At 42.9% G+C, this 19,473-nt stretch overlaps 2 protein-coding genes and 2 long non-coding RNA genes across 7 annotated transcripts in view; 3 read left to right on the top strand and 1 right to left on the bottom strand.

The window, feature by feature from the left end:
- The window catches only part of LOC113160323, a 76,697-nt gene that overhangs the window by 18,027 nt on the left and 39,197 nt on the right, over positions 1-19,473 (top strand). The window lies entirely within an intron of this gene.
- Positions 78-1,958, top strand: LOC113160394. The gene is made up of 3 exons (XR_003298687.1): positions 78-416; positions 513-583; positions 1,565-1,958. It is a non-coding gene; the product is annotated as an uncharacterized LOC113160394 (long non-coding RNA).
- LOC113160294 (stromal interaction molecule 1-like) lies at positions 3,787-19,404 on the bottom strand. Of its 3 annotated transcripts, none has more exons than XM_026357489.1 (14): positions 19,287-19,404; positions 16,702-16,794; positions 13,610-13,757; positions 13,408-13,522; positions 12,612-12,723; positions 12,176-12,291; positions 11,920-12,094; positions 10,869-11,046; positions 10,624-10,791; positions 10,348-10,448; positions 9,631-9,866; positions 8,916-9,002; positions 6,940-7,003; positions 3,787-5,858 (listed from the first exon to the last, which is right to left on the bottom strand). In XM_026357489.1, exons 1-14 carry the CDS (start codon positions 19,307-19,309, stop codon positions 5,429-5,431), a joined length of 2,046 nt encoding a protein of 681 aa, XP_026213274.1. In that variant the 5' UTR covers positions 19,310-19,404; the 3' UTR covers positions 3,787-5,428. The 3 variants fall into 3 exon arrangements, with proteins under 3 accessions (XP_026213274.1, XP_026213275.1, XP_026213276.1); XM_026357490.2 differs by having other exon boundaries at positions 13,610-13,740; positions 19,287-19,401; XM_026357491.2 differs by lacking the exon at positions 8,916-9,002 and having other exon boundaries at positions 19,287-19,402.
- LOC113160393 lies at positions 5,869-11,988 on the top strand. The gene is made up of 4 exons (XR_003298686.1): positions 5,869-6,882; positions 7,818-7,922; positions 8,853-9,070; positions 11,902-11,988. It is a non-coding gene; the product is annotated as an uncharacterized LOC113160393 (long non-coding RNA).

Below are 19,473 nucleotides of genomic sequence, written 5' to 3'. Positions count from 1 at the left end.
CATTGTATTTACACACTTTAATTCTCGCTCTACCACAATGCAGCAGCACAACAATCCAGCTTTAAATAAAATCTCTAACTCGGCTCTCACTCGGCAGCTTGGCTGTTTCTGTTATTTTGTCCACCGCCTGGGTGTGAGGTGATCTTACATGTTGTGTATTTTGTTTTTCAGATGTGTTGGTTCAGATGAAGAGGAACCTGTGGTTTGCAGGATGTCTCCTGCTCTCTGGAGGGAAGTTGACCCACACGAGCAGAGAGCAGAAATTTTCTTGTTTCATTTCTCCTTTCTCTGTTTCTTCACTTCTGCCTCGGAAGAGTTTTCACCAACTTCAAACTGATTTCATAAGAGGGGCATCTGGCACTAACATACACGGAGACTTTAAATGGAACAGTTTTTAAAACAAAATACGTTTTAAGGTCCAATGATTCAAATATTAAAATCAGCTTCTACTATCAGATGTACCTGCTTATCTTCTGACCAATCAGTGCGGGTGGTTTGTTCTCTGTGTACAGGACGTGGTTGGAGAGGAGGAGCGAAGCCAGCAGGAGGAAACACTGCGTGATGAACAGGGAAACCTTATAAGGTGAAATGAACGCCACTGAAAAGCTGTTACACAACATCAAAACTTCTGTAGTAACACCAGTTAAAATAAAACGGATTTCTTTTAGAAAAACGTGACGTTTTAAGACGTTTCTGTCTTTTTAGCAGACCCGAGTTGTAAAGGTGATCACTTTAGATGTTACCTGGCAAAACACGTTTCACTTCAGACTTTCTGACTTGGTAGAATATTAAAAACTGTAAATCAACAGATCATCACACTGATGCTAAAACTCTGCTGTGGTCAACAAAACCCGAGGGCAGGAAACTTGTGATGTTCTGTGACAGGAATAACAAAGACACCTCTGATCCGTTCAGCTGCACTACATTTGTTGAAGGCCACAGAACGACTTGTTGGATGAAACACAAAGTCTAAGACTTGGATTCATTGACCTTGATTTGGGACTTTAGTCTACTTGTTAGTCTTGAACAGGGTCGGTGGATCTGTGTTTACTTCAGATTTGACTGAAGATTTTATGGTGGCGTCTCTTTTTTCTTTGGGACTTGACTCTGACCATCTGGGTTCAGGTTTGGATTGGGGATTTGAAGGTCATATCTGGATATTGACTTTGAATTTCGGACTCTTTTGGACTTTTCCTGACTCAGGACAATTGATCTTAACTCAAATTGTGTAAATCTCGTTGATCTTGACTTGGGAGTTAGTCAGTGAGGTAGTTGAACCTATTTATTCTGGAAATCTTATTTAGATCAAATTGATTTCTTGTCTTCACTTGGGACTTGAGTCTGAGTTGGTCTTTGACTTAACTTGTAATATGGGAATGAGAGAATTCCTAACCAGGACTTTGTAAGAAGCTGGTTTTTCATACACTTGACAGAAAACATCTGTAGTTTCTTTATTTGGGGGAAATAATTATTTGTAATTTGTACAAATAATAACTTTCATATAAATTTCTCCTGAACTGCTTCTGTAACTCCTTGGATTTATTTTACATTCACTTGTGTGCAGAACCACTGAAACACTTCATGGTCATAGACCTTCACTTCTCTCCAACCAGCTCTGTGCTGCCACCTGGTGGTTAAACATCTGCCTCCTTCTGACAGATTTCCAGAGCAACTGAGAGGTCAGTGAACGCACCACAGAGTCAACAGTCAGAGGCTGAGTTCTGGCTGAAGTGGAGGGTCAATTATTTCTGTCAATATTAACATTGATCAGATGGAGCCTAGAGTTCAGACAGTTTGAACTGAACCTTTTAGTTTGAAAAGAAAATCATCAGCAAACTAAAGATGTTCAAAGACTGAGATAAATAGATCAAAGAGTAAAACAGAGTCGAGATATTTTATGTATATATTATATAGAGACGTTTCCAGCAGCTGGACGATGTCGTCTGGGAGTGCTGAAACATCCACATTAGACTTCCTTAGAAAGAAAGAGGAACTAATTATTTACTACTTTTCTACTAAGAAGTGCTTAAATGAAGAGACGTTAGTTTACAGCAGTTCCCAACACTTTATTACTGATCTCAGATTAAATAAAATAAAAAAGAATCGGTCCTGGAAGTTTTACCAACCTCTTGTTTTTCTAATCTGTGTGAAGAAGGCGACAATGTTTAGTTGATTTTGTATCATGTTACAGGATTTCTGGGTAATGAAGTCCACAGCCAGCAGCTGGTTTCTTTAAATAAACACACCGACGTTCATCCTTGTCCAGAGTAAATAAAGGTAACTAGGATTTTACTTCCTGCTGAACATCCTGCCTCAGACAAAACACACATCAGCTGATTTATTTCTGCGTGTGTCTGTGAGTTCAAATTGTGCAGACACATTCTGACTTTTCTCTTGTTCAGTCTTATTTTTCCTCTACAGGTGAAAATCAAACAGTGAAAACAACTTAAAGAAAATGACCCAGGCTCTGTTTTGATGATGGTGATGATGTTTGTTTTGTACCGCTTTTGAATTATTTTCTCTATTACATTAATTCTAAACATCCTGACATCTCTCTGCGCTGCGTCTGTTCACACTTTACACTTTCTAATCAGTTTATTTATTTTAAATGAATAGTGTGGACCTGCTGCAGCTTTCAGTCATGACTCAGGATGTCTCATATCAGACCGACAGATATAATAAACACAGATAAAAACTCTGCACGCTGAACAGTTGGTGTTTGTTGAAGAGATGGTATCTGTGAGAGATGTGAAGCGATGACAGTAAACGGTGTGTGGATCCCTGCTGAGCTGCTAACGCTAACAGCTGCAGACATCAGGTTAAATTAGTGAGCAGACTTTCACTGTCTGTCCTGTCTCTGCTCAAACTCATCAGTAAAGAGGATGTTACTGTATTTTTATTATTAGTCAACAGTTTTGTACATATGGGTCTAACTACGTAAAGATTTGATGTGTTCTAGTCAGTAACATGGATTTTATAGTTTGGTGCATGTTGTTTGTTGGGATGTTGGTGCCCAGTGTGAGTCTGGTTGAATCTGGTTAAAAGCCTTATTGATAAGACACTGATTTTACTGTGTTAGTATCTAAAAGTGGTCTGAAGAGGCCGGCCTCATGGTATTCTGAGGAAACGATAGTGTTTCTCACTTGTGGAGAGAAGTGCTGACTTCGCGCCACAAGTGAGTGAAGCACTAAAAACCTGAGTTTCAGTGCAGACGTCATTATTTCTGTATCTGTAATGTTTTTACATCCTCAACACAAAATCTACAAGTTCTTCAGACTCAACAAGCGAAGCAAAGTTAGACAGAAACCTGTTGTCTAGACATAAGCAGCCCTTTAAAAACAGTTTAAATAAGATTAACTTCAGATTGTTTTTATTAGAAATGATTTAGTCGTGAGTGCTGCTGTCTCACAAAAAGGTTGTCGGTTTGATTCCACCATGGTTAAGATGCACCATCATTAAAACAGAGCCAAAACTCATGTAATAAAATCAGAAAACACCCTCTGATATATACATATGAAACAAAAGCAGCATTTACAGACGACGATCTAACAAACAGACAAACTGTAACTGGATTCATCGTCAGTCTTTTACTGCTGTGATGATGATTTGATCCCGTCCTTTATAATGTATAACGTTCACTGTTCATATTAAGTTACTATAAGACAACTGGTCCCAGTTTGTTACTGAATAGTTCACTTCAGGATATGTCGTTAGTTTGAGGAGACAAAGAGCACTCATCACACGTTCGTGTCATTTGGGACAGATTTGGGAACGATTCTTTTTATCTCAGTAACAGTGATTGACCGGCGACTGTGTCTTTGTTTTTCAGGCTGCCGACTTTCGTTTATCGTCGATCGGGACTATTTCAGTTAAAAGGGACCTTTCACAATTGTTGTCTTTAAATGTTATTTAATGGTAATGTCTGAATTTCCAAATCAGAAACTGGTGACCATCTCTGTTCTGACGTCCAGGACACACCTTCGTGGTCTTTACGTCATCAGTATTCTCCACTGTTCCTACATCGGATCACGCTGGTCTGTGTCCCGACCATTTCTGTAACTTTCTGAAAGTGACACTTTGACATTCATTTCCACTTTGACCTTTTCTCTTTCAGAGATTTTCATGACTATCTCTTTCACAGCCGCTTTCCACTGTTTTATCACGCCACCTTCGAGTCTGGCTGTTGAAATCTGTACTAAATACTTTTGAGTTCTGGTGCGATCAGGAAACGCGCTGTACGGCCTAGTTCTGTCTAACCTGGACTGCATGAGGAATAAAATCATGAAACATCTTTTCCACTTGTTGTCGTCGCTGTTCGTAAACTAGTGAGTAACTTAGTCATCAGCAAAACGTCACTGATGTTCTCCTCAACAGACTTTTATCCACAGCAGGTAAAACCTCACTAAGATCCACCAGTGCGTCATTTTCATACAGTACAGAACATGTTCTACCTTCAACCACTCTTGTTATTTGCATTACTCTTCTGTCACACAAAGGCTTATAATGTGTTTTGCTCCTGCATGAGGGTGAACTGCATCACTCTCAGTGGGTCTTTACCTCTAAGCTGCCATCAGATCAAAATCTGCCTGGTGAAATTTAGCCTTGTGTGGCCAAGAACTGGGGGAACAGCGTGTTGTAAACATAACTTGTAAACAGCATTATTTCCTAACGGACAGGTACAGGGAACCCGTCCCTGAAATTGTCTGGAAGTTGGAGAGCAGTGTGAGTTCAACCAGACTTAACTTTGGAGGAAGTCAATTCACCCTGTTCCATAAATGGGAAACAATTTTTAGAGCTGAGCGCGATCACTGATCCACTTCCTGCTGCTTTTCTTTGGCTTGAACTCGAGAGGTGAAGCTGCCTTTTTGTATTTTGTCTATCTGACCAAACAGAGCTTATTAACATAAGTCACCTGACTCGCGAATTATTGGTCAAAATGTTGATATCGTCCCTTTAAACCCAGCTGGATGTTCTTTGTTTGGCTTTTCAGAAAGAATCTGCTGCTGAAGGAATCAAACCAGTGAACAGTCTGGAGCTTTTATGCCGGCATGTTTTCTGTCATGGACATAAGTGATTTCCCAACAACATGTTCAGTGGTTTTTATTCTTCGTCGTCATCCTCTTTGGTCTGTAACATCATTTTCTTTGTCCTGTGCGTATTGGGAGGTCCGTCCTTTGTCGTCCTTTGTGCCACAGTGAGTCCAGAGTTGCGTTTTCTCAGTTTAATTGACAGGAAGATTAAACAGTTGAGCAAGAAAGTTGAATAAAAGCAAATGAGTGAGTTCAGAAGAATTAACAACTTGCGTTCCCTCTGAGTGATGTTTTTCATCATGATGAAGATGAAGACGAAGATCTCCTCTTTAGTGAGTAGCATTTGAAAGCAGGCGTGTTTGTCTGTGATCAGAGGAATCTGAAGCAGGTTCTCAGGTTCAGTGACGTCCTTGCTTCTTCTTAAAGATCTTATTAAAAGCGCTTCTCCTCCGGCTACTGGACGACTCCGTCTCATCACCCCCGTTCTCCTCCACTGGGCTCCTCCTGACTGGGACCTGGGGTCCCATCCCGCGGCCACTTCCCAAAAAGCTGGAGGATGAGAAGGCAATCGGGCTGTCGGTGATGTCGGACGTGATGCAGAGGGAACGGGTGGAAGAGGAGGTCGCGAGCACTGAAGCAGAGCTGCCCCTTAGCTCCCCAAGGCTGGAGCTCTTCTCTAGGCCTCCTCCTCCAGCACTGAACCCAGATCCCTGAACTTGAAGGGTTTGGACTCTGGATGACGGGTAAGGTTTGGAGACATATATGTTTCTTGACTCACTTTGAGACATAGGCAGAGAGGAGTCAGAGTCTGAGCGGTTCATGATGTCCCTGAGAGAGAGCGAGAGAGAGAGATACTGTAAATGACAAGGGAATTAAAGTTAGAATCTAAGATTTAAACTGTTCATTTCAATCAAAGCTCATACACAAACTGAACTACGTGGCAGGTTCCGTGGGCCCATTGATGCTACAGACTATTTTTAGCAGCTACAACAGCTAGTGAGAAAACAGAATAGCAAGGATTGTATATGTAAAAGCAGGTAAAAGCTTTTTTTATTGTTCCTTTAGCTTTTAAAAACTAAATGAGTAAAAAAGAAGAAAATCCAACATCTGTAGACCACTAATTTGTTCTTACAGCATCATGAAATATACTGGTGGATCAAAATTATTCTTGAATTATAAACCAACAAGTCGTCTGCATCAAAATGTATTCGTAAAACCTGACAACTTGTAAAACGAGAGCAAACCACGCAAATACCTCACATAAATCATCAGTATCTAAACCATTAAAACTCCAAATCTTCACCTCCAGACAAATCCAAGAACTGTCAACCTTCTCAAAACTGAAACTCAAAATTTTATTCTAACTATTGTAAATCACCAACACACAGCAAACTCTAAACTCTGTCCCTTTGTAACATCATCAGTCGAAATGTTGAACACTCAAACTAGATCTTGACTACTTAACCATGAATGAGGACTACTCTTTATTTCCTGTTACCCTCTAAAAGTAGGACCAGTTCTAAAACTTGTAAACTCCACAAACAACAACTTTGCTCTTTCCTTCTCATAATTTGAAAATAAGCAAATAATGAATCGGACGTTGTTTCTGTTGAAACGCTCAAGATGAAATTTAATGTTTCAGTGATCTGGTCATCTGATTTTATTGTCTTATGTCTTTTTAGTGCATCTGCATCTCTGGAAACAAATTGTACAGAGCAACATGCCCGAAGCTGCGACAGTGCTGTGTCTGTCCAGTCACAGCGCCCCCTACAGGTGGGAGGCTGTAAAAGCAGAGCAGAAATATGAGCTGTGCCCTGAGAGTATGGATAAAGGAGGAAGAGGAGTTTGAGAGGTGAGGAGGCAGATCTGATGTAGGGTTAAATGAGGAGGGGTTTGGGCTCCAACCTACCTCTGAGAGCTGAACGTCAGGGTAGGGTCTCCAATCCGCTGTCGCAGGGGCATCAGACTCTGAGCTGTGGGGAGAGAGAGAGAGAGACACAGGGGTTAGACTGAGTTGGTGGTTTTATTCTGAAAACCAGATGATCGGCACACAAACATAAGACGATGCTAAAAATGTTTCATGTGAAAAGGACAGATTTACAAAGCAGCACATCTTCAAGAGAAGAAGGGCAAAATGCAGTGAGGTGCAAAATTCAGCTGCAGCATCTTCAGAATGACAAGCATTTTATTTTGAAGAGGAACCTGTCTTTTGTTATTGGGTGAACAGAAGAAAAAAATTGAGTTTAGTTTCATCCAAGACTTTTGGATGAAAGACTTATTTGATGATAAGTATCAATATGAAAATGTGAAATGTTGAATCATATGGTAATAATGTTTTACTTCATCAATCAGTCTGACTTCGTGGCCGCAGAAAATTAATTAATTAATTAAATCTGTAACAAAATAAATGAGGGATCTAAATGTGCAGCTGCCGCTTCATGCTGCTCTCATTAGGTTTTATTTTGAACATAGTGTAAGTCATGTTTTAAATGAATGAGTCTCTGTAAAGCTTCTTTAGTTAAATACTAACTTGGGTTCAAATAATTTTAGGTGAAAGCAAAAGACATTTTCAGATGTGGCTCTTCTCTTCACACAGTTCAAATTAATGTGATTCCAACATCCACCCCTCTAAACACGGTTTGTGGAACCATTTTGGAATCAAAACATTCAACTCTGTGAACAAAAACTGATTCATGCTGTTAACGACTGCAGACCTGTAAGTGGATGTTAATGTGGAAACGAGGAGGGAGGAGCAGGTTAAACTGTTAACACTGTTAAAACGTCCAGGTCTTCAGGAGGAGAGTGGGAATTCTTCTGGAAAACACCAGACCAGCTTTATCTGATCTGAACAGACGGAGGGACGAAGCTGGAGAAAAGGGTGAAGCTGCACAGGTGAGGAGGCGTTCACGTGCACACCTGCTGCTCATCATGTTCACAGACGTGGTTTGAAGTTTAAGAAATTGTTGTTGATTTTACAGTAGCATCTTAAAGCCTTTTCGAGTCAGGAGCAGCACGTTTGAGTCTGCAGCTTAATTCTCTAGTCCTAAAACATGATGTGTCTGAAATTTGACTTGTCACAAATGTTCAGGTGAACGCTGCCTCGTCGTTGGTTTATACCTCCGTAACAGATCTGACAGATTCACACATTATTTAGAACTAGAAGCTGCTTTTATTCAAAAACCTTTTTCAGGTTTTTGTCTTTAACTTGAGAACTCAAAGTGAGTTTTCTTTTTATTTAAAGCAAATAAAAATAAAGCACATTTAAAATTAATTAACAACTAAGTTAAGTAAAAATAAACCGTCATTGTTAATTATATTTCTATTATGGTAAAATGTCTGTTGCTCCCTGAGGACAAAGCACAAACACCTCAGCTCCTGACATTGACTGCAGGAAAAGACACAGCTGTTAAATGTAAACACATAGTTAATAATAAGAAATAAATATAATCTATAAATAATTATAATCTACACTTACTGACTCACAATGATGTTTTAAATATTTAACTGATTTTCTAAAAATCCAGAACAAACCTTTGTAAAGATTTAAACAGAACACAGTTAATAAAATTTTAAAAATCTGTTCAAATTATGTAAATTAAAAATGTTTCTTCCTAAATTCCTTCTATTTGACATATTTTAATGTTTTTTAACACATTTTAAAACTTATAAGCTGTAACTCCTGGAAAATGCTTGACTGCACAAACATCTCTCGAGTATTTTTCTTTCCGTCTGTTTAAATTTACTAAATGTTTGGATGTGAATTCTAAAAAAATAAGCTCCAGCGTTTTGAGTAATTTAATTTTTATCTGATTGATATCGCAGCCGATCACTCAGAGGTATAAACCAATCACAGGGGGGGGAGGCCGAAGGAGGGACGGGGCCAACCAGAGTGTTTCCATGGTGACGGGTTGTCTGCGATGCCGCTCAGAGGCCAAAGGTCGCTCACACGCCGGTCCATCTGCCACGCTGCATCTGGAGGGAGCCAATCAAGAGAGAGATGCCAAGAAAAGAGGACCAATCAGAGACAAGATTGGAGACAGGTGAGCTGAGAGAAGACGAACTCAGGTCTGTTGTTCCACTTGTTCCCCTGAAGGGACCAGTGGTGCTGTCAGTGGATTTAAAGGACACTTGTACAGTGAATTATTTATTTATCATCACTTCAACGTCTACCGAGAGTTGACACACGTCCGTTCATTCCAAACGCCACATCTACAGACTCGTAAAAGACCAAACCACTGAGCAGCCAATCATCTAAATGCTAGAGCAGCACAAACTTCTGGACCAGACTGTCCAGAAACTTCTGGACCAGACTGTCCAGACGTTTCCTCTGTGCCACAGATAGATTAATAGATTTATCCTAAAACGACATCAGTGACGTGTTGACAACCTTCCTCATCTGCAGCTGAGTGAAGCTTTAAAACTCTCAGCTGTTGGACAACAGAGGGGACTACTTCTGGTGGCGGATTAATCAACTTTTAGTGCTGCAGGGTGGTGTGTGATCCAGTTCTTAGACAACAGTGTTGTAGTTTCATCATCAGAACGCGTTGATGAGAAGAAAGATATAAAACAACTCGTGATGACTCGGCTCTCACAGACTTACACTGCAGTGTCCCAGGAGACAGGATGTCCTCGTCCATATCATCCAGGTCATCAGAGAGGAGGAGATGCTGAGGGGTCGGAGGTCGCAGGCCAATGAAGGACGGGTCCAGGTTGAGGGCGGCTGCCAGCGCTCCTAGACCCGGATTATTGACCAGACAGAAACCGGTCAGAGACTCGATCTGCTGCCAGCGCTGCAGCTTCTCCCGCAGTGCCGTGGTCACCTCGGCCAGGGCCTGTCTGAGGGGCGGGGGGCACATTTAGTAAGTACAGTTTGAAGTACAGTACTCGTGCTTTACTGTACTACAAGTATCTCCAACTCATCCTACATTAAACACAGCTTCAGTTCTGTTCTCGGTGACCATCACTAACGACCAGCTACGCTTTAATGACCACATCTACTCCACGTCCTCAGCAGCAGGTTTCATCTCTGCAGCACCAGAAAAATCCCACCTCCCCCCTCCCTGTTCCATCCATCCCCTTTTCACCATCGTTCTGTCACATGGCCACAGGTGGCTGCAGAACGAAGGGGGAGAGGAGACAATCGTGACTTCTTTAGCCTCTGTACCGGAGCAGCCTGATCCAGGTCTGTGATCCCTCTAGTCGCTACGTCACAGAACAAGAAGTGATGAAGACTGTTCCACAGCAACTGTTCGCCCTCTTCATGTCCCGGATATTTCTCCTTTACACCTCAACCCATTCAGGGTCGAAGGTCACTTACTTAGCTGAGAGGATCTTGTGGTCGACGTCATCCAACGAGGAGCTGTGAGCCACATGAAACGTCCCGAACAGAGAACTCCTCTTCTTCTTGATCTTCTCTGCCTGAAACATCATCATCATCATCATCGTCATCATCATCATCATCATCACATTACTCGCACTATAACAAAAGTGCTTCACACTTTGCAGCTAAAACCTGCCGACTTGGACCAGATCATGGTCCAGAACAAGTCCACAACCTGGTGTTTGTTAGACTAGTTTAACTATGTGTCCTCACCCCCTCCCGGGCCTGCAGCAGCTGCCTCTCCGCGCTCTGTTTCTTGATGTTGTAGTACTGGACCTCGATCTCGTGGGTCAGCTGCAGCCACCTCTGCAGAGCCTCCGGCGGCGCCCAGCGAGCCCGCGACTCCAGCTCCCGCTCCGCCTTCTTCAGCGCCGTGCGGACCTGCAGCACACAACGTTCAGTAGAGTTTCAGAGACCGACTATCGTCTCCCGCCCCCCAACAGGAAGTGTCTGTCGACCTGCTCCAGCTCCTCCTCTGCGTATTTCTGCCGGCTCCTCTCGTTCTCGGTTCCCTCTCGGAGTTCTCGGAGCCGCTGAGCTTCCTGTTTGGCCGAGTTGATCTCGTTCCTCAGCTTCTCCTCCACCTTCACCTTCTCCACCTGAACACAGCGCTGCTCCTCCTGAGCCTGCTGTAGTCTGACAAACAGGAAAAGAACAACTTCATACCTACACCTGAACGCATCATCAACCACTGCTACTGCTAGTATCAGCTGAATACTACTTACTACTGGTAGTACTACTAGTGCACTGCTGCCACTACTTCTGTTATTAGTAGTAATACACACAATTGTGAGTAGGAATACCAGTACTACTGTTGTTGATATTACTACTGTTAATACTCTAGCACTACTTAAACTACTTATTACAATTAGTAATATTACTACTATTACTACCATTACCACTACTACTATACTACTATTACTACTACTGCCACTGTGTATACTTTACTGCTACTCTTACTACTGTACTTCTACACTCTAGTGGCACAGAAGTAGCAGTAGTAAAGACAACAGTAAAACTCTGAACAGTAGGATAAGCAGTGGTTGCAGTACTTAGCACTAATGGTAGTAGTAGAATTACTACTGGTACCAGTGGTGTAAGGTGATAAAAGAGCTAAGATGTAAAAGTAGTAGTAACAGTTATAGTATATTTATTACTATACGATACTATCAGTATCAGGTGACGTCACTCAGTGTGAACAGAAATACACACTTAGTGTTTCTCTGACTGAGCTGCTTTCTATTCTTTGTCCTTATAAGGACGTTAGACCGAAAGCTGCTGCACACACACGCACACGCACACACACACGCGCACACACACACACACACACACACGCACACGCGCACGCACATGCACGCACACGCACGCACACACACGCACACACACACTAGATGAGTTATTTCCTGCAGCCCCGTCAGAGTTTAAAGGTTAATTACATGTAATTATTAAATATACTTTTGGATTTCTGTGTGTGTCTCTCTGTATCTGCAGCAGCTGTAATGGACTCACTTCCCCTGCAGGTCCAGCAGACTCTGCTCGGCCCTCTGAAGACCCTCCAGGTCCTTCATCAGCTTCCCCAGGTCGTCTTTTGACCTCCTGTTTTGGACGTAGGCGAACCAGCAGCCGCCCAGAGCCATGAGGATGGACAAACCCAGAACCAGATCCTTCCACTGGTTCTGTTGGCCTGCGGACACACAGGGACACGGACAGCACAGTAGTAATAATGGATACACACCGCAGCGGGGTCAACACGTTAAACACACACCTGGTGGTGGTCCAAACAGGACAATGTCCAGGGCTTTGAGCTGCAGTTTCTGAGCGTGACTTCTATCTAAAATCTTCAGCACCGTCAGCGTCAGCGTGGTGTTCTTCACCGCCAGCCTGCACCAGAGGAGAGACACCGATTACTGATGAGCAACAGTAAAACCTACGATGGTTTCTGTGTTCCTAATGGACGTCAGAACAAATGGTCACTAAGTCAACTAGAGACAACTTATCTGTTGTTCATTATATTTGGATTTGTGGGACATTATAAAAAGGATTTCTTTCACTCTTTTGTGACATTTTATACAACTTTGATTGTTCCAACATGGTTTAAGGTCAGAGTTGGGTTTAGTCATGATAAGGAGCTGAAAAACATGTCCTCAAAGCATTGTGGGAAATGTAGTTCCAACTGGCCCATGTTCAGGTGTGTATGTTACCTGGGTAAAGCTTTTCCGTTCAGCTGGTGTTTCCGGAAGGTTTCTGTGTACTGAGGAAGCTCCACGCTGACGAGCAGCCAGTCCTCCACCTGCTGCTCCGTCCAGTTATACACTGAAAACACACACACAGTAACTAAATACCTCCTCTGTGTACTCTGAAGTACATCGTCGTTTTTTTTCTGCTGGTACATTTTGTGCCGTTTTTCTAAAAATAAACTTTTTTCACGTGTTTGTAGTTTTTTTTACATCATCACCGACGAACTAAGCTGAAATATGAAGTGGATCCAAAAATAGGATTTTATTTTTACAATGAAACTGCAGAGTATGATTCTCCTTTTCAGGCCCCCCTGCTGCTTCATTTCTTTGTTCCCTTCTTGCCTTCCTGTTTTCTTTTCATCCTCTTCCAAAGCAGCAGATGAAATCAGAGACGTTTCAAAAGCAACGTCAACCTTAAATTTGTGGTTTTTAGAATCTAATTTGGTTCAGTAAGACGTGAGGTGAGGAGACCTCAGCCCAGGTACTCAGCACTTTGATCAGTTGTATTTTCTGTGTTTACAACATAACTGCAGACTGGATTTCTTGTGATCACCACAACTTATCAAACACAATATAATCTACACTCTGTGCTGTCCCCGAACGCCTCACATTAGAGCTCTCTAACACTACGCAGTGTTCGCTTACAACAAGAAGAGAGGAAATGTCATTTTCCAAGATATTTTATGGAATTTGCAGGAATCCGAAACACTCTTTAGCATTAGCATTAGCATGGGTTATTGTACACCCCCCCCACCTTCACCTTCGGAGCTCTTCCAGGTGTTCCACATGTCCTCCACGCTGATGTGCATGTCGGCTCGGTGGAAGCTTCTGTGTTTGGCTTTGGGGTCGTTATACTTCAGATCCTCTCTGATAAACTGGGGACGGGGGTGTGGGGGGTGAATTACTATCATTAATGTTATTAGTTCAAATAAAAGACTTCATGTCGTGTGTCTCCGTCTCACCTCGTCCGTCTCCGTTATGTCCACTGTGCCGTCGGCGTCGTCGTCCATCATTTTGTGGATGCTGCAGATCGACTCGAAGCTCAGCAGGGAGTTCTCATCCTGACAGAGCGGCGGGTCGATCACACACAGGTCTGCAACACAGGAAGAACTGTACCACTACTACATCATCAGTATGAAAAGACGTCCTCACATTGAACATATAACACAATATAATTTATGAGTGACTAAAACTTTCTGAGCATGTTCAGAATTCAGAGACAAACACAACCCACAACACAGAGGAACTTTGAACAAGCATTTAAATAAGGTTCCGCTGCAGAAACATGTTGGAGCTGAGTGCAGCTTCTGTTTCTGTCGGAGCCAAAAACAGCAACAGGACGAGTAAACATCCATCATCTGTGGCCGACACCGAGTTTCTGCTTCTCTGAACTCCAGAGACGGAGGAGGTGACGTCTTCACTGGGAGGAGTTCGACAGAGACACTAAAATCCAATGATGCTTTGGTTCAGGATCACATCAGGGTGCGAGAAGGTCTCTGTTGGTTAGTGTTCTCCAGAAGTGGCTGCAGAACCTTCCTGTTCTTAAGGTTTCTTCAGTCTCACAGTAAAACAGCTGCTCTGCAAACTGGAGCTGATCAGAGTCCAGGTCGATGTTTGTGCCAGATGTAAAGTGTTGATGAGAACAGGACATGCATGAACTTTGACCTTTGACCACCGAAATCAAATCAACTCATCTTTGGGTTCAGTGAATAATTTGATCATGAGACGTCATGTTTGACTTTAACTTGTTGATTCATCAATGAAACACATCGAGTGATTTTATTAACAGTAACTTTACGAAGAAATCAGGTCGAGAGCAGCTGAGAAAAGGTTTTTACTGAAAATCACACGAAACACGTAGAATTAAACCACTTTACAAGGTCAAATAAGACAATAAGACTGAATTCAGAGGAAGTGTGTGTTCAGTCTGAGATTTGTCCCTCTGGGATTTACAATGTGTTTAAGTTCCAACTCCTGTCGGCTGCAGCATGAATGAACTAAACGTTTGTGTTCAGCTGTTCTTTAATTCCTCACTTTGTTCTGATTCATTGTTTTTTGAATCTAGTCAAAGCTCCACTGAACACTTAACAACAGTACATTAAATTTACAATGCAGTAAACTGGTGGTCTGAATACGTCCAGATGTAGTTTGTTAAATGGTTAAAAGTTGGAAGTTATAAATAATTAATGCCGAAAAGACGATGAAGGAGATTGATGATAGAGAAGCTACAGTGTGTAAAGATCAGCTGAGACCTGAGTATGACCTCAATGTTAGGTTTGAAATAAACCCTGTAAAGCTCATGAAGGGCTGCTGTAACGTGAGCACGGCTGTTTTTATTCACATGTCATCGAGCTGAATGATCTGTTTTCAGCTCCTGTTGAGCAGTCGTGGCTGTAGAGACTGAACATCACTGAATTACTGCGACACGGAAGTAAACTTTAAAACCTGAAGATTCTCAGGGAAGTTCTGCAGCCTCTGTTTCCTCCGGTTTATTCTGAGTGAACATCAGACATAGTTTTAACACCTGTTTATTGTCTGGTTGGAGCTGATGGTGGCTGCTCTGTTAGCCTCAGCTAGCCGATAGCATCCACGACCATCCATCAGTTCACTCATCTGCTGCAGCTGCGGGCGTCATGGTAACGGAGCAGCTCAAACAGAACTTCATGACTACATTTGGTCATTTCAGCCTGAGAGTTTCTGCATGATCGCACAGCACAGAGTGTGTTTAATACTTCTCAGGAACTGCAGGAGCAGGTTTCTGGTCCTCTGATGTATTTCCCATGCTGGGTTTGTCGGTGCTGCCCTAAACCGACTGTGCTGCTTGAAAACACTAAAACCCCAATGAACCATGGTCGTGTTTAGTCACTGACCTGAATCCCTGCTCTACAGAAATAACAGATCCTGTTTGCAGATGTTTTCTCCGTCCGTCTGAGACCAGCTGGACCACCTGAACCTGACACGTGAACTCTGCTTAACGTAAAAACACCAACAACTTCAAACTTTAAACTTGTCTAAATGTTCAGAAACTGCACAAATGCAGTGACGTGCCGAGAAAACAGGAACAGCAGCAGCAGAGTCTGTGGCCAATTTGTCACTGTCACTGTTGTCATCATCCAACAGCCCTAAATACTGATGATCATGTTCGGACTCTGGTGCTGGGGGGTCGGTCGGTCAGGCTGCAGTCGTACGATACGTCCAGCTGTCGCTGGGTGAAACCTGACACTGAGCTACAAATTAAAAAGTGTAGCAGAACATGTTTACACCCAGACTGCTTTAATCTCTTGATCCCTGCATGAATCCAGCTGAACTGATCCAGTGTGACAGCGACAACATCACAGAGCAGGAGGTGAAGAGACGCGCGAGGACGGAGTCTCTGATACAAGTCCGAGTTTAGTCGGAGGATTAAGATCAGCAGCTGTGAGGACAAAAATACACGGAGAAACAAACAGGAGGGAAGTCGAGCTGCAGTCACACACTGAACATCAGCCCAGAGAAAAACGTCACTTCCCATCACGCTCTTTACAGTTTCCTCTCCTGAGACAGCAGCTTCACAGCTCTCAGGTCTTTATAGACTCGGTTTCTCAACCTGAAGGAGGAGTTCGTGCTCATCTCTGCTTCCTGTCCACGATGAAGATAAGTGGGCTGAACTGAGAAGTGTCATCTTCTCCAAAAAAGAAACAATTCTATTTCTGTCGCCGAGCTTCCTGTGGCATCAACAACTTGTTGCCTCCAGGAAACTGTGGTGAGCAGCTAACGGCTAGCTCCCACGCTGTCGCCACTGCACAACGCTGATACGACGACAGAGGAGTTTTACAAAGAGTCCAACTCGCAGCAAGAGGCAGAAAGAGGCAGCTACAGATGATAAAGGACCACGAAGAGACTCAAGATGTCTGGAAACCAACTGAAATGACCTCACAAGGAGACAAACACGGTGCTCCACCACCCACTAATACTCCAACTGGGACTTGACTGTATCTTGATAGTTTCATATTTACTTTCTAAAACTGAACAAGTATCATCTGCAGCTGCTGTGAAGCGACACAGTGTCTCTTACCTGTGGCTGTGTTGCTGTTGGAAACCAGGTGATGGTGGTCCAGGTGGGCCCAGACGCACACACACAACAGCCACACACACACACGCCTCATGTCTGTGGAGAGAGAAGCAGTCGTCAGTTCAAACATCATGTGACTCACTGAATCAAGGTCTCACACCTGAGCTGCTGCCACGTGATTGGCTGGTTAGATATGTGCTTTAATCACAGGTGAGTTCAGCACAGGATCCTTTCCTCAACTCGAACCAGTCTCCCTGCTCCTGAGATGCAGCCCTGCAGCATGACGCTGCCACCACCAGCTTCACCAGTGACATTGATTAGAAGTACTACTACGAAGTAGAAGTACTTCTAATAACTACTTCTACTTTTTGTATAATTATATAAATGATAATACGAAACTGTAGCAGACGGTCTCACACCATCCAACACTGAAATGAAGTGATTCAGTAGAACATGAATGACCTTTTGCATCTGTCCTTTTTTTTATTTTTAACACCGTCTTTGGATCAGTGCCATCGTCGGTGTCGCTCTGTGGTTCCCACAGGGAGAATCTGAAAACCCTTCTTTAACTGTTTGTTGGTTCAAGTTGACTGACTGCAGCACTTTTCAGTCTGAATCTGATGCTGACGCTACATTAATGTGAAATGTGACCATGATAATATAACGAGTGGAGATTATGTGAAATAGATGTGATTAATACCTCCACAGATCCTGAACACACCACTCTGAGTATTAAACTAAACTTGACAGGTGAACAAATATCAGATCAACTAAAACCAACTGTGAGTGGTTTATCTAAAGGGCTGTCCTCTTCCTTATAAACCAGCTGTAACGTTATCGAACAAACATGAGACTGGTTTCCACACAGCAGACTGGTTTTACTGGTTCATCTCTTATATCTTATCTCTGACGTGGGGGCGTGTTCTTTGATGATGATCTGCTCGTCACCTCGTCCCCGTTTGGTGATGACGACACAGTTTGAGGCTAAAGCAGACACTGACTCGATGCTGCCTGCTCATCAACACGACTCCACAGTGAACACAGAAAACCACAACCACACTTTTCGAGCTGCAGCCCTGTTTGGTGGTTAGTAAATGTGTGTAACTCCATCTCATTAAACAGTGAGAGGCACCAGGAAGTGGACCAACCATGATCCTGAGTCCCTTAAATGCTGTTTGGCTTTAATCTAAGCACTCAGGATGATGGAGAGTTACTGAGATGTTTATCTGTCCTGCTGGTTCACACTGAAGCGGCCAACACGGATTCTTCCTTCATTTAAAGAGACACTACACGTTTTGATCCGGCCTCCTGCTCACGTTGATCTGACGCTGATCTGTTTTGGTCCATTGATCGAACTCTGACTCCGCCAACGTTCTCAATTCATTCACTTCAACTCTACTGAAACCTGAAGAACAAAATGAACTGTCCAAATACTGAAACAGTTCAAACAGGTCCTCATTCATCAGGTCAGACCACAAACTGCTGAACTCCTCATGCTCCATCTCAGCATCACACACACAGGATGCAGGGTCCAGTGATTCGGTTTCACACCACTGAAACCATCAAATCAACACCTGAGACCTGAACTTCAACTCGGTGCAGACTGGAAAACCTGTGGCTTCTCTAGAATCAGTCTTGTCTGAATTTCTGTATTCACATAAATTTCAGTTTCTCTATCATCTCATCGTGGACAACGTCTCCACTGTCATCTGGTTTGTATAATGTTCAGCACCGTGAAGTTAATTATCATTTTATCTGTTTCCTCTGAACATCAGCGTCTTTACTTCAACTGTCCTCCTGTTTTAAAGCAACGAAATAATAAAATGTCAAAAAGAAACTAGGACCTGCACCTGAATGTGAAGGAGAAGTACAAATGACAATTAAACTTCTAAAAGTGGAGATCATGAGAGAAGAAGATACAAAAGGACAAAGTGGCCTCAATCATCAAAATGACAAAAACACGACAGCGTGACTCTTTAAGCTGCTGCTACTGCAAATATTCCCACATTCACGATGCTAAAGTCGGTTAGCATCCTAATTATAAATCCCATAGAGTGTTAGCATTGAGCTACAGCACAGAGTTGGTTTTTTGACTTTAAGTAAACATTAACGCTCATTGAGGCCAGAACATTGATGATAAACCCAAATTAAAAATACACAAAAAGTTGAATTTAGTTTCTTTCTGTCTGTTCGAAGGGCTGAAGTTATGATTTATCACATTAAATGATGATAAATGATGAGGCGTTCACGGTCCTCTGTTGGAAAATCAACTCAGAAACGTTTAACCTGTCGATAAAGCACAGAAACACCCTCACCTGTCGCTGCAGGTGACCCCGATCACTAATCCAGCGATCACCTGTTGATCAGTGTGACCCCAGCCTCAGGAAACCTACTTCTAATCTACCGGAGTGTTTCCGTTTTTAAGTTTAAAACTTTTCTTCCCGGAGGTCAGAGGTCAGGGGTCAAACAGCTGCTCCGCTTCACACCGACATCTCTGCGGCGGAAAACGAGCTTCACTGCTGCAGAAAAGTCGCAGCTTCGAGTCGCAGCTTGAAACAAAAACCTGACTCCGTGAATGCGTCTCTCACCTGTGCGGCTGCTGCTCATCCATCGATCTGAAGAGATCTGATCACTGATCGATCCCAGTGATCGATCCGGGGCGAAGATCGAGCGGCTCCGTCCTCAGTCTGAGACTAAAACTAAAAACTGAACAAAAAAAAAAAAAAAGACAGAAACACATGAAGGGACCCGCCTGTGCTGCGTTCATGGACCCGC

The sequence above is a fragment of the Anabas testudineus genome, chromosome 10 (genome assembly GCF_900324465.2).
Source record: "Anabas testudineus chromosome 10, fAnaTes1.2, whole genome shotgun sequence".
In the NCBI taxonomy this organism is placed as follows: Eukaryota; Metazoa; Chordata; class Actinopteri; order Anabantiformes; family Anabantidae; genus Anabas; species Anabas testudineus.
This window is presented reverse-complemented; position numbering and strand designations above follow the sequence as displayed.